This window comes from Apteryx rowi, unplaced genomic scaffold (assembly GCF_003343035.1).
Source record: "Apteryx rowi isolate R43461 unplaced genomic scaffold, aptRow1 scaffold_616, whole genome shotgun sequence".
NCBI lineage: Eukaryota > Metazoa > Chordata > Aves > Apterygiformes > Apterygidae > Apteryx > Apteryx rowi.
In genome coordinates, this window is record NW_020450890.1 from 163,208 (window position 1) to 177,890 (window position 14,683).

Consider the following 14,683-nt stretch of genomic DNA (forward strand, 5'->3'; position numbering starts at 1 on the left):
AGACCCGGGCGGCCCCGGCGCGACTCACCTTTCGGCCCCTCGTCCGGCCGGCGGGGGCTCGGCCGCCGCTCCCGCCACCACTCCCGCCGCGGGCTCGGCGCTGGCGGCCGCCGGCGAGCCCGAGCCGGGGCCCGGGCTACCCTGCGGCTCCGGGCCCGCCGCGCCGCCGCCCCTGCCCCCGGGCCGCACGTTGGGCCGCACGCTGAGGCGGGCCCGGCGGAACATGGTGCCGCTCGCGCCGGTGGAGGGCACGGGCCCGCCCGCGAGGGCGGCCAGAGAGGGCGCGGAGCTCGGAACACGGCGCCGCCGCTCACGGCATGTCACCCGCCGCCGGCGGGTACGTCATCAACGCGCGACGGCACGGGCCGGGCGGGGCCTGCCCCCGCGACGGCAGGGGGCGCGCGGCGCCGGGGGAGGCGATGACGTCTGTCCCCCGCGCAGGAAGGCGCAGTGCGTCGCGAGACGGCGGCGCTGGCGCGGCGGTTCCGCCGTGCGAAGAGCTTCGGGGTGGGAGGCGTTATGCAGGTGGCAAACACTGGGTGTTGCCGCGGAGGCGCAACCCGAGGGTGCAGCGTCCCTCTCGGCGCCACTGCGCTGTGCAAGTGCTGGGCTTGCTGTTCTCCTGGGATAGTACGTCTTGGGCCTGCAGCATCCATACGAGCACTGACATCTTTGAGCCCTGTCCTCCAAAGGCATGCAAGTTAATCTTATTCATGAGAATACCCCCATTAACTTGCTATTACCGTATAAATAAAGTTAATTACATTCTTGTTAGATTTGGGGACCTGGAGTTTTGGCTTAAAAGTGAAGTCTGTACAGGCTGACCCTTGATCTAGGCAGAAAAAAATCGATGAAGTGTATAAATGCAACACAAAAACAATACTTTCGATATCTCATTAACTCAAAAGCCATTTTTCTCCTTAACTCAAATCTTTATAAACAAACTCCCAGTCATTAGTTTTCCCCATGATAATCAATTTTAAACTAACTAACAAGGGAAGTTCCTCAAGCTGGGAAAGTGTTTTTCTTTGAGAGGGCTTGGACAGCACAAAGCACCCTAGGATTAGAAAATTACCCTTTTACTTTCTACTTTCTAAACTCATACAGTAATGCAGATACAGCAAAGTGACCTTTGGGATTGGATCAGGTATCCATGAGTATGAGATGTGAGAGAGATAAGAGATAGCCAGGAGGAAGTGTTTGCAGATGGATGAGAGAAGGGTGATGGCAGAGCAAACAGGTGAAAGTGTGCAAAGCTAGAAGGAGAAAGCAAGTTGTGCTCAAAGAGAGCAGCAAAGTACTTTTTTTAAACTTTGCTTGGTAATTATAAGTGACGGTGATCTATGATTTTCTGCTTATTGCTTGATCAAAAGCTGTGAAATCTCACAATATACATAGTCATTTTGAAAATTGTTTTCCCTATTTCATATACATACATTCTTCTTTGAAATCTTGAATTCCTGGCAAGAATAGCTGTTAGCTCAAGAGGCGCAGACTAGTGGTGCTGCAATGTCACAATTACTTATTTTGCAAGAATACCTAACACTCAGCATGGCGAGTCTGCATATCATGGAGTTTTCATCTCTATTCTGAATTTTTCTTAAAATTTATCTCTGGGAATCCCTTAACTGTGAGATGCAATATCTGTTTTCATTTATATGAAAACATTCAGAGTTGCAGTAAAAAACTGGAAAATATGACCTAAACATACAGAAGATCACAGAGGGATATGTCTTATCTGACCCACTGAAATAACTTCAAGTATGCAAAGCCCTTCTTCACTCCTGGAACAGCAGTAGTTAGAAAGCTGATCTGTCCCTTCTAGCTATGCTAGGGCAATACCACACACTTATAGGCCTGCCTTGCTTTCTCAGACCGTCACGGCTGCAGCACTGTTAACCCTACAGGACCATATTTCTCTTCTTTTGCTTTTCCAGCCGTCTCTAGGAAAGGAAAGGAAACACAGTTGCTTATACAAACAGCTTTTTTGCTTTCGGTCTCGGAGGGACGGCGCTGTGAGGTGAAATGGCCGCCGCGCCGCGCCCCTCAGCAACGGCCGCCGCTCGTACCGCCCGCACCGCCTTAGGCCCCGCCCCTCCAGGGCGCGGCGGCCGCACGCCTCCCGCCGACAGGGCGTGGCTTGGTGGCGGCCCCTCGCCTCCCTCGCCCCGCCATGACGTCATAGGGGCGGCAAGGCGTTATAAGGCGTGCGCGCTGGAGGCGGAGGGGTAGAAGGTTCTGGCAGCGGGAGCGGTCGCTTGGAGGGAGGTGCGGCCCGGCAAGGCGGAGTGTCTCGCCATGACCCGTGAGTGTCCGGCCGCTGGCAGGTCCCCGCCGGCGGTGCCGGGAGCGGCGGAGTTATGGGGCTGCCGGGGGGGCCTTCAGAGGGTGGGGGGAGCGCTTTGGCCCCTCCACTGTAATGGCGCCGGGCGGCTGAGGCCGGCAGAGAGGCGCAGCCTGGGCGCGATGCCGGCAACTGGGGGCGKGGGGTGCCGGCGGCGGTTGGGCTGTCGCCGTCGGGTCTCGCTCCTTGGGACCTTGTGTCTCCACAGCGAAATCCCGCGGGAGTGTGTGGCCCGCTAGGGCTGAGGCTCCCGAGGTCCTGCCGCCGTTTTAGGCTTAAAGCAAAGATGTCCTCAGCGTCCCCTGGCGTAGCTGTTTGGGAGGAGAAGGGAAGATGGTCGGCTAGAAAAGCAGTAATGCTCAACTTCAGTGTTGGCTGCAATTAAAGGGTATTTAAAGGGTTGTTGAATACTTAATAGCTCACTGCCTAATTTGTGGTTGAGGCTGTCGCTAAAAGCAAAATAGGACTTGCAAATCATCACCTTAGTTAAAATTAATGTTAGTATATTTATTCTAAAATGGCGGAGAACTCTGAACCAAATCTAGAATACTTAGAGATTACCTAACAGTAGCAGGGTTGCTATGTTGTCTTCTCCCTACTATATTTGGCARTACAGAAGCTGCCTGTTGTTTGAGGAAGTGCCTTTGATATCAGACTTAATTTAAAAAAATGTAGCCGTCAAATCTGCTGTAATGCTGAAAGTGCAAAAGAACTAGCCATAAAGCAGTTTGTGTGCAGATTAGGCTTTGAGTTTATGGAGGAAGTGGTAGGCTTATGGATTTTGATATTTTTTCCTGTTTTGCATGATAATAAAATATCTATAAGGTTAGGAGGGGGTACAGTATTCCACATCTGATTACAGCAGAATGATTACGTACTTCATTTTAGGACAGCCTAGTTCAATACAATATCAGAAATACTAGGGGTGGAGGAAGTTGTGGTATGTTGACATACTCCATGGTCTTATCTTTAGTGTATATTTCTAGAGTTCAAAGCTTTGGTATCATCAGACCTGAACTAGATTTTGTATTTTCAAATACTTGGTGGCAGGTGACTTTTCTTCCACTGTTAAGTTCTGGTGTGTGAGTAGTTCCTTCGCTGCTCAGAAAGTACCCTGGGGTTCCTGATCTCAGATGTCAATCCTTGTTACCATTCTTTTGACCTCCTTCCAATAAAGATTATTACTGCTTGTTCCAGTTTGTGCTATTTGGAGATCTCTTGTTTATCTTTTCAAGAACTGCTGGATCTTGGAATTCAAAGAGCAGGGACAGGTAGAACTGAAGCAATATGTCTTACAGAGTTGGGTAAGGTAGGGGATTCTAGAGCATAGTTATAAGCAGGAGAAGGGTATATGGGCCTATATGTGGCCTTCTTTCTTGAATTTCACATTATGGAAAGCTGAATAGAATTCTTGTCGGGATTGGACTACATTCCATGGAAGACTTAGGCTGATGTTACAGACTGTAGAAAACTGCAGTCTTGCCTGGAGTCAGCATCCTGGGTGAAGTACTGGGGCCAAACAATCCTTGGCAACACTTTCTTGGACGTTTACGCTTCCTTTTAAAGAGTAGTTTTGCTCTGTGTGCCTACTCTAGTGCTGTGCTTTTCTACCTGCTCTCTTTTGCTGTGCAGAAGTGGCAGCCAAGCTTTTCAGCAATGCCATTCAGCCTGGTTCTTCAGCTTATCTTTTTTGCAGAGTACTTCTGCAGACACCATGCACAACATTCCCTTGGAGAGGAAGGGAATGCCTTAGGTTAAGGGTGGAAGAAAACTGCTGTATGAACTGGAACTATAATAGTGTGTTTTGACTTTGTGCATTTCTTCTTTATGGACAAAGAAGAAATCAAGTTTCTTTAGGCACCACAGAAGACCTATTTGATTGCTGCTAACTTGTGCATACAACACTTGTGCCTCCTGAGCACTATAGAACTCTGGAACCATTTTTAGCCTGGAATGTATCATCTGCCCATGAGTCATCAAGTCCCAATCAAGCTGTAATACTGCTGGAGAGCTGTTTCACTTTAGTTTCTGAACAAATAGTGGCCCCTTTTCTATACTGCAGGACTCTGGGAACAGGATCTCCTTGAATGCTCATGAGGAGGGTGATTAGGTGTTCTCTAAGCTCTTGCAAAAGGTAAGTACATAATGTCCTGTCACAGACGAAGTATACCTTCCAAGGCTGGACCAGCCTTCAGGAAGCAGCAGTCAAAATACCCACTTCTTTGGACTTTCAGCACCACTTGCCTAACCATATAAAAACCATAATGGTGTCCAGAATATGCAGTACCCCTGCTTCCATAGGATGGCTCTTGTCTACTACTTGATGTGGCAGGTACACTTAAACAGAATGAGTACAAAACTCTGGATTATGTCAAGTTGGTGTTTAAAATTTTCTTCTGGACCTGATCCTAAACTGCTTCTGCAACACCTGAAATGACAGGCACCTGAAGATTATCTATCCTGAAGATAAAAAGAGCATAGGTAGTCTTAAGACTGGAAAGAGATTGAAACAGGCACAACAAATTACAGAGATTGAGCTGTCATTTTTTGAGTGTGGAAAAATAACTTGCAGTCATGTTTGTCCAAGAATACAAGTGATTACATCTGGAATACACTGGAATACTGAGTCAAAAAGAAGCAGGGCAAGAAATACTAAGCAAAGAAAACAACCCTGGCAGGTGAGCTGAAGAGTATACTTGAACTGCTGTAAGAAAGTGGATACAATGAAAAGGTGGTCAGCAGTGTGGAAGAGTTTTGTAACTGAGGTGGCTATGGCTGCTGCCAGGAGGACTGAGAATTTGGATAGCTATAACTGCTCTGAACAACAGTTGTGTGCTGTTTTTGATGTTATGCCCTCAGGAATTCTGTCTGATCAAAAAGCCTGGTGTGTAATCAGTCCAGGGGTTGATAGTCCTGGGGAAAGCTTGCCTGTCCCCTGAGGAGCTGTCTTCTATACTGCAAACATGTGTGTGTATATATATATATATATATAAAAACTTTTGCTTTTGTTAAATGTAATTTAAGCACTGGCTAAGGCCATGCTTAAGTGTTGTGCTTACCTTTTATGTTAGTATTGAGTACCTGTATTTTGCAAGTGGCTGTTCCCAGTAGCCACATTAAACTTGGAGACAACCTCAGTGTGTGTCCAGTAGTATCTCAAAACTGTGGCGTGGCACTTCATAGTGTTGTGTAGAAAGTGGAAGTAGGAACATGTATAACCATCAGTTCCTGCATAAACTGTATAATATATCTTGTAGGTGGGAATCAGCGTGAACTTGCCCGCCAAAAGAACCTGAAGAAGACTCAGGAGATCCACAAAGGGAAAAGGAAAGAGGATAGCTTGTCTGCTTCTCAGAGAAAACAGAGGTAAGATCTAGTACTGCAGGAAGAWAAAAGGAAAAAATCTTCCAATTTTCTTAAAGAGAAGCTGTGCTTGCGAATCAGTCATACCTGATACAGTGATCAGTCTTAGTATTTCCTCAGGGAGTTCTGGGGGAATCAGACAAGACTTAATCCAGACCCTGGCTGTGCTACTTACCCAGAACTCTTGCATGTATTGTGAGCTGCTTTCCAGAATGATTGCTAGAAGTACCTTCAGACTGCTCTGGTATACTCTAAATGCAAACTGAATGTAAGGCCTTTTGGAGTTTGAATGTAAAACTAAGTTGATAAATGGATGCTATTGGTACTAAAAATCCTACAGGTTTAGATGAAAGTCAGACTTCCATCTGCTGAAGTGGTAGCACTGCCAGCTATAACATTTAAGAGTTTGAACCTAAATCAAATTACTTTCAAATCAAATTGGTAAAAGCTTGCTGCATAGCTACTCAGATCAGCTAAACTCCTTAAAATGAGTGAAATGGGAAGAAAAAAATGGTTCAGAAATCCAGTGTCTCAGTCAAAATGGGATTTAAGTGCTTTGCTTTAGTTCATGGTCCATTTATGTGCTAGAATATAAATACTAGATGCAGGTTTATAAGCAGCTTCTTTTTTGGCAAGACTGGGGGGGTGGCAGGTATTTCTTTTGAGCAGCTTTTTGCCTGGTATTACAGGAAAAGATAGTGTCAGTAGTTTGAAGATGTTCAATCCATTATGTCCTTATTTCTGAAACTTAAACAGATGTTTAATGAAGCAACTTGCATACAACATAGGCTTCCTTGGTGTCATAGACCAGAGTAATAGAGATACTATGAGAATGGCTAACTCTGTTTTATACTAATACACATATACTAATTTTTTTCTTTGAAACTGGCATTACTCAAGGGCTGTAGAAGGCAAGCCAGGAGAGGCTCTATTTTGAAAAACAGCCAATATCTGAAATCTAACTTTTTGTTTCTTTACAGAGACTCTGAAATCATGCAGCAAAAACAAAAAGCGGCTAATGAAAGGAAGTCTCTGCAGGCAGGAGCAAAATGAACTGTCTCTACAGAGGAAACCTAATGGGAGTGCATCAATGAAGCTAAAGGGCCTAGAAGATCAGACATTTATAAAAATGGCCAGCCATTAAATGGTTAAATGTTTATCTCATACTTGCAGACTTGTCCAATTTGCATTTCTTTAGAGTATTTTCAGGTTAGTGTAGGCTTAGTTATCTGAAATGTTATTTCAAAACTGACTGTACTCTTCTGCATGCATATAAGTAATGGTACCAAGCAATAGCTTAACTCCAGCTTTTGTTGCAATTGCTGGTTTCACTTATGGTTCCAGTAATAATGAATTTCTGAATCTGCAGTTAGACCAGATTTTTTTCCTTGATTTCTTAAAGAACAACTTAATTGAGAATGGAACATGTAAAATGTGCTTAAGCTTAAAGGTCTGAACTGTAAATCTCATCTTAAATTATTTTTACAATAAAATGTTGCATGGAATATTGTCTAATTGAAATGGTTATGCTTGATACATTAGTTAATTTTTTTAATAATTAACTAATCAAGAACACTCAGATTGAATTGGAGAAATATAATCTGGTAGTGTTAAGTCTGTACTATAGAAGATGCTTATCTAGTTAGTCTTCACTGGTGTACTTCAGCAGACCATGAAACTATTGTTAATACTAAAGAGAAGCTACAGGTTTTGAAGTTAATGAATTGAAGATATAAACAGATTGCAAAACTTCTGTCACTAAAATGGTTGAAACTTGCTGCTTTCTCAAACTAGTCTCAAGAATAAAACTTAGTGCAAGTGAAAATGCAGTGCTTGCTTATGGACAGGTTGACTACTTGAGCATATTGTGTACTAACTGAGGTAAGCTGCTTTGAAAACTGTCCCCCCTTCAAGATATTTGAAGTCTCTGCTACTGCTTGCATAAACTCTAATGGACCTAAGTGCATTTACTGTTTACAGACCTGATGTAACTTGAGCAGTTTCAGGGAATATGTAACTAGTTTGGGCAATGCAATACCTATAGCTGGTGATAAATTAAGTGAGTCTTGTTGCTTGCTCTTAATTGGCTAAATCTTGGATCCTGCTCTTATGCTTGCCAGGTTTTTCTTAAATGGCTTTCAAGGATGCAGGTCTAAAGCACCTGTAACAGCACTTATGCAAGTTCATCTAGTTTTCCAAGAAACTGCAGTGCATTCCAGTTTAGAAAGCATTGTTAAAACTGAAATCAACCACTTACTACAAAGCAGCACATCAGTATCTCAGATACAGTGCAGTCTGTAAATGCTCTGGGGTTAAAAATACAGTAAAGAGCAGCTCATGTGACTTCATGTAGTGCTTCATTTGGTAACTCTAAGGCTGGACCCTGTGGCTCCAAGTCCTGGTAGACCTGATGTGGTGACAGGGAGCAGCAGGCTCACCTGGTGGTCCTGTTGTTGTGGGGCTTGGGGGAGGGCAGTCTGCTCTTAACCCAAGGTGTCAGGGTGGGGGCAGCCACTGCTCTGTCTGCTAGGTGCTGACAGTTCCTAGGCACTGCCAAATCAGTATGATTTAGGGTTCTTGGTCACCTTCATTATATCAGCTAACAGCTAGGAGTGTGAACCCAGCTGCCAGAAATCGTATTTTGCCAGCAAACGTGGTGGGGTTTTTCTTTCCTGCAGGGAGCATCTTTTTGTTAGTCCGCGGGCGGGCTTGTGAGTAGCGACAACCTTGGGCTCAAATAAAAAAAAATCACCTGGGGGGTGTAGCGGGCGCGTTCCCGCTCCTCCCTGCCGCTGGGGGCGGGCGCGGCGCCGTGTGCCAGGGGGCGGGGCCCGCCCACCCGCAGGAAGCGGCCTGCGCCGCGCGTGCGCAGTGGGCGGCCGCGCTGGGCCTGACTATGGCGGACACGGTGCTGTTCCGGCGCGGCGCCGGGCAGGTGGGGCGGGGCGGGGCGAGGAGCGGCGCGTGGGCTCGACGGGACGGGACGGGACGGGACGCGGCGCGGCGCGGCGCGGCGCGGGGGGCCGGGCGGCGGAGCGGCGCGGCGGTAAAGCGGGCTGTGGCCTCCGCAGAGCGACGACTCGGACATCTGGGACGACACGGCCCTCATCAAGGCGTACGACAAGGCGGTGGCCTCCTTCAAGGTGAGGCTGAGGCGCGGCCGGCGCCGGGGGCCGCCCGCGGGCTTTGTATTTACCTCTAACGAAAAAAAAAAAGCTGAGCAAATTAACTGCTGGGAGAGGGGAGGGGAGGGGAGGGGAGGGGGCCTTACCTGGGACTGCTCAGAGATACGCGTATAAATACAGCGGAGTCTGTAAGAAAGTCATGCAGGGTGGCGAAAACACGCGTTCAGGCGTGCTCCCGCTTTGCCCTTTGGCTGCTGTTTTAGCTCTGCTGTAACTCCGTGTCATAGTTGGATATCAGGCAATAGCTCACTGACTTTCTTTATTTTTCTTTCTCCTCCTGAAGAATGCTTTAAAGAACGGGGAGTGTTCAGAGCCTTCAGACAAACAGGAGCAGTGCTCAGGGACGAAGAGAAAAAACAACAAAAAGAACCGAAGTAGAAAGAAAAGCAACACGATGCCATCAAAACAGGTCACCTCAGCTGTAAATTCAAATGTCTTGTGCTGCATGTTTGTTCCTGGCTGTACTAAAAAGTAGCTTTTTCTTCATCTTGAAAATGTGGATGTGATAATGCTTTAGATCTTGTTTATAGGAAGCCGTTATATTGAGCACTTTAACTAAATACAAAGGAAAAATCTTTCTGGGTGAGAGGCATATTTCTCAAGGTTGGGGACAAAAGTTATGTTTGCCAAAAGGCATCCTTTTCAGTGATCATTGGTACAGGTTTTTCTTACCTGCCTCTCTTGCTTCTGTTCCAGTGGAAGGTTGGTGACAGCTGTAACGCTGTTTGGTCTGAGGATGGCAATGTGTACCTAGCAACTATTGCCTCAGTTAATCAGAAGAGGGGGACATGCATTGTTATTTACACTGGATATGGAAATAAGGAAGAGCAGAACCTCTCTGATCTACTTCCTCCAGCCGGCGATGAAACAGTAAATGAGATGGGGAATTCTGGGGAGGTGAGAGGACACTTTTTTGTTCCACTGAAAAGGAAAGAGAAAGCAGGAGAATCTACTTTTTCAGTATTTCTGCTACCCTGCAGTGATGAGACAGGGTATGTGAGAATCAAAACACATTTCTGTTGTGAAGGGACACAAACTAAAAGAGGGAATGAAAGCATCCACTTGAAGTCAATAAGGATGAAAGAGAGGGGGCAGTGAGGAAATCTATGAGTGAAAGATAAAATGGCTAAAATGATGAGCAAGGAAGATGATAAGATTATCRGATGCTTCCCGAGTGGCCTAGAAAACTGAAAGTAGAACTGGGAGGCTAGAGAGAGAAGGAAGGATGTGGACAGGGCTTTCCAAGTACAGTTTTACACTGAAACTACTTGCTGTAGATTCCTGTTTAATGCATATCATAAAAATATGTCTTGGTCTTCTAGAATGAAAATGAGACTCAGTATTCAACAGATGAAAGTGAAAAATCTTCCCAGTCACCTCGAAACAAAAACTGCACAAAAGCTAGATTCTCTCCTCGAAACTTACGTTTTCCCATACCTCATGCAGCTCCAGGCCTGGGAAAGGTAAACTCAGCCTTATGAGAACTAATTCTTATACCACTGTTAATTCTGCTGTCTCAATTGTGAGACAATAGGATGATATTTAACATCGAGACTTTCTTACAAAATCCAATTACGTATATACTTATTATGCATATTAGAGCCTACAAGTACAGAATTTCCTAATATCTGGCCATGGTGTAGACCTTTTGCAGAGTTGTTATCTAGTGAGAAAGCATTCTTTCTAGCTAATATTTGCTTTGCAATTGCCTTGTGCAAGTTTTTTATCTTGACTGTAAAATATAACTTAAAGGAGGGGTTTTGTGCCCTGGACAATGCTGGTGCTGTTAATGATCATGCTGTTTATGCTTTAAAATTGTGCGTTTACAAGCCAGTTCATACATCTCACTAGTACACATGAAATTGTAGGCAGTGAAAGTGATGTCCGATGTCACAGAATGTAGCTGTCAGCGGTAGCTTCTCTACTGACTCACCAGGGCTGGGGTTCTGCTCTTCAGTATTCATATTGTGTAGGGGTCTAAACAACAGTGCAGCTAAACACTGCATTTTGCTTTCTAAATATTGCCATTTGTGCAAGATTTCTATGTAAGGCTTTCTTTACTGTTTCTCTTACATATAACAGTTTTGTATCTGTCTCATATTAAGGAAATATGCACAAGAGCTTAATGGAAATGGCACGTTCCATGTTTAAACACAGAAGTGAATTTAGTCAGCATGTGTCCCCAACCACACAGGAATGGAGAAATTATCTGCCAGTGGAGAATATATGTTTCTTCATGTGAGAGTGCAACCACAGACTTCTCTTTAGAAAACAAAAACGCTTATATTAAATAGTACTGTTTCAATTCCTTGACCTCCAATGACATAAATAATGTAAATTATACTTCTCTAGTCGTGGAATGCTGTTCTGAAATAAATAGCTATAGTGTGTTCTTATTGCTGTTTCATTAAACTGTTGTGATGTGTTGCCTTTAGTTAGGGTTTGTGAATTGTTTCAAATAATTCTCTTAAATAAAATCCTAATGCCTTAAATTTCTTTTTAACTTGAACTATTCAATTATTTCAATACAGCYTGGATCAAAATTCAGTGCACCTCCACCATTTTTATCATGTTGGCCCCCACCCTTCCCAACAGGACCACCGGTAAGTGATAGCAGAGTGAGGAGGAAATGCCAGATGAGTGATCTCCAGTTTTCTAATGGAATGTGCTGGTCTGCTGTGTTTTTAGAACATTTATTAGAGTATATTTTCTGTGTATTGTCCATGCACTTAATTACAGTATCACAAGAATCTAATGTGTAAGGCATGGCGTGTACTCATTTTTTGTGACAGTAAAGCTTTTGGTAAGAATATCAAGAGAAAAAAAGATTTGTATGAAGAGAAATAAATTCTCAAATGGGTTGTGTGCCTTTCACTTGATTAACAGCATTTCACTGATACAGGCAAATATTTTTCCTAAATAAAACCTCATGTAAACAGTCAAGCTACAGGAACCCTATTTCTCTCAAGCTTTGGCAATGAAATGTTTTCAGAAAACATCAACTCTTATTTGACTGCCTTTTAAAGAATGTTTTGAGGACATGTTCTTGTTTTTCAGTTTTGTGTGTTGATCATTTAGAATTGGTTGCTATCTAACCCAGGATGTGCCCCACTGAAACACAGACAACTCGCATTTTCTTTTGTAATTTCCTAGCTGATTCCTCCTCCGCCACCTATGGGGCCAGATTCTCCTGAGGATGATGAAGCGTTGGGGAGTATGTTGATAGCCTGGTACATGAGTGGTTATCACACTGGGTATTACCTGGTATGTGCTATTTCTGTTCTGAAATGTCTTTGTAATCTTGCTCTGGTGCTGCTGCTGTTTTCAGCAAAAAGTTAATGGGGAATGTTGCTTTTTGGCCCTCTTATTCTAACATGATAGCTAGATTTAAGGGTATTTCACATTGTGTAAATATTCTCATCTTTGAGTAGGAGAAGATGCTTGTCTGCTTAAGTCGCATGAGTCACACATGTATGTACAGTCAGTGTTGGTTTAGGTCTTTGTGCCACAGAAGGTGTCCTGTTAGGCCCTGGTAGAGCCAGTGTGACCACCCTGAAACAAGCAGTTCTGTTTTTGTGGACAGGTGGTATAAATCTCAATGTGATTATTATTCGATAGTTTTCTATGGATTTTCTTTGAGTACTGGTGGTAGTATAGTGCTTAGAATCAGATTTGGCATTTTTGAAAAGACTTCATTCTTTAATAATTATTTCAGGCAATTGTGGAGATCTGTCATGAGCTGTCAGTGTAGCTGTGAAAAATCTATGACAGAGGACTGATTTCTGTTTTCTTTGTACACTTACTAAGGAAGAAAATTACAAAAAGAATTCAACTCTTGGCATTGGGGAGGTTGGGGAATGGGGCAGTGGCTGTTTAGGATATTTTCAAAAGACTAACTTTGGAGTTTCTTGCCACAGATTATGTAACTGTGGATTTCTTTAATTTACTTTTCACTGAACACCAAATATTGATCTGAAACTATTGTGTAGAGACACTGATTACGATGAAGGCATGTAGTTTGGCATCTGTCCTTTTTAATCCTCCAGTTCTGATAGCCCTAAAGAATTAAAAGCTACTCTTGATTTATAAAGGACTAAAAAAAAAAGTCTTAAAATGTTTTTATTCTGTAGCTTAAGTTTTTATTTCCATGTTAGTAAAAACAGGATTTTGTTAAATTGTGTCCTGTAGGGTTTAAAGCAGAGTCGAATGGAAGCTGCCCTAGAGAGAGAACCCCATCCTAAATAACTGAATATCCATCATTGTCTTCAAGGATTGTAAGTAAGTATTGTAATTTTATGCTAAACAAAGATATACTGTTAGCTGAGAAATTTGTTTGAAATTACAGTTTGTGTCACGAGCTCTCGGAGAGCTTGACATCCATGCAAACGCTTTGGGCTCCAAGAATTCCCACTGCTCTCATGCCTCAGTTTCTGCCAGTATTGATCCCTTCTTGCCTAGCAGTAATGGAATAGTATCTTCCTGGCCAAAGAAGAAGTATTTTCTTACTCTGATGAGAAAGTTAATTCCTGCATCTCTCTACGTCAGACTTAACAGGGCATCTGACTTGAATTATTAAGACAACTACTTTAATTGTTTATGAGCGATTTTGAAAATAAGCTGTTAAGTAAAATGCAGTTTCCACAGCTACGTACACATCTTTAGACACAACTACTTCTTTATGAAGAAGGATCTCTAGTTAAGTTTTGTTTTCAGGACAAGATCACATTTAATTTTTATATTCTGTTGAATTATTCCCTGCTAATTTGAATTATTCCCTGCTCATTACTTTCGTGTCTGTGCTTTCATCTGAAATTATTTGTTTAGAACTTGCCGATGCAGTGTTCAATTCCTTACAGAACAAAACTATATTCTAGCACATACTCCTTTTTCTGAGTTTGACAAGCATCTCATTGCTGTGCAGATGAGTTATTCGTGTTTAAAAAAAAAAATCTACATGTACTGACTTAAATTTTGTTTCTCTTTTAAAGCCAGGTACAAATCTCTCCCACGGAGAGGGGTATATCACTTGTGAATTGCTTGATGGTGAAGATCAGAATTTTATCAAGACAACATCAACGTTTTGTTAATAGTGATAACTAGTTGACAAATTACTGGAGACTAGTAATTATATGTGCATTGAAACAGGCTATTTCTTAAAGACATCCAGTCAAATATCTATTTAGTAAGCACTGCAGCAATAAGATCAATAAAATGCTCTTTACTTCCTTGAAACAATTTTAAGCCTAAAATGAATTAAAAAAAAAAAACCTACTTGATAGATTTCTTTCATTGCTCAGTTTAACACCTCTTGTAACTATTTTATCTTGTATTTCTTAGACTTTTGATCTGAATTTTTTCATCTGAATTACAATTCCAGTACCTTTCAGTAGAACAAGCAAGTACAGTATTTTCTGCCAAGACACAGGGCAGCAAGGTATGTGACTGTAGCCACTGATGGCAATGACCTAGAAAACAGTATACCACCATATTGAGAGATACCTATTTTTATGGTTAGGATCAGAATCCTGAGTGATAGCTGAACTCAAAAAGGTTCTTTCTTTTTTGTTTCACATGTCTGTGAATAAAGCTTACTTTCAAACATTGAATTTAGGTGTGGTTTTGTTTGTTTGATTGTTTTTTAGTTTCCATAAAAGTCTGCCTGCTATACGAGTTGCTGAAATATGCCAGCAGGTTTTTGCTATGTGGCCTTCTTAACTACTCCTGTGGTACCATACTAAAACCAATATAGAAAAATCAGGCTATGGAAAGGTAATAGAAAGTACAAATTTAC

At 43.1% G+C, this 14,683-nt stretch overlaps 3 protein-coding genes across 18 annotated transcripts in view; 2 read left to right on the forward strand and 1 right to left on the reverse strand.

The window, feature by feature from the left end:
* Positions 1 to 240, reverse strand: part of BDP1 (B double prime 1, subunit of RNA polymerase III transcription initiation factor IIIB) — a 51,473-nt gene extending 51,233 nt beyond the window's left edge. For 10 of the 11 annotated variants that reach the window (XM_026083822.1, XM_026083824.1, XM_026083823.1 and 7 more), the window contains exon 1: positions 29 to 225. In XM_026083822.1, coding sequence (XP_025939607.1) covers positions 29 to 225 — 197 coding nt within the window. Of the gene's footprint in view, positions 1 to 28 lie in introns of all 11 variants that reach the window. The other variant, XM_026083830.1, reaches the window with a different exon arrangement.
* A 1,961-nt stretch (positions 241 to 2,201) lies between these two features.
* LOC112974623 (small EDRK-rich factor 1-like) lies at positions 2,202 to 7,532 on the forward strand. The gene is made up of 3 exons (XM_026083777.1): positions 2,202 to 2,305; positions 5,602 to 5,710; positions 6,688 to 7,532. The coding sequence occupies exons 1-3, from the start codon at positions 2,299 to 2,301 to the stop codon at positions 6,758 to 6,760; spliced, it is 189 nt and encodes a 62-aa protein (XP_025939562.1). The 5' UTR covers positions 2,202 to 2,298; the 3' UTR covers positions 6,761 to 7,532.
* A 1,003-nt stretch (positions 7,533 to 8,535) lies between these two features.
* LOC112974620 (survival motor neuron protein-like) lies at positions 8,536 to 14,498 on the forward strand. 6 transcript variants are annotated; one of them, XM_026083774.1, is made up of 9 exons: positions 8,536 to 8,642; positions 8,779 to 8,850; positions 9,176 to 9,301; positions 9,589 to 9,762; positions 10,215 to 10,355; positions 11,424 to 11,495; positions 12,046 to 12,156; positions 13,081 to 13,170; positions 13,881 to 14,498. In XM_026083774.1, exons 1-8 carry the CDS (start codon positions 8,604 to 8,606, stop codon positions 13,135 to 13,137), a joined length of 792 nt encoding a protein of 263 aa, XP_025939559.1. In that variant the 5' UTR covers positions 8,536 to 8,603; the 3' UTR covers positions 13,138 to 13,170; positions 13,881 to 14,498. The 6 variants fall into 6 exon arrangements, with proteins under 6 accessions (XP_025939559.1, XP_025939554.1, XP_025939555.1 ...); XM_026083770.1 differs by having other exon boundaries at positions 8,537 to 8,642; positions 9,589 to 9,789; XM_026083772.1 differs by having other exon boundaries at positions 8,537 to 8,642; positions 9,589 to 9,789; positions 13,081 to 13,166.
* The last annotated feature ends 185 nt before the right edge of the window (positions 14,499 to 14,683 follow it).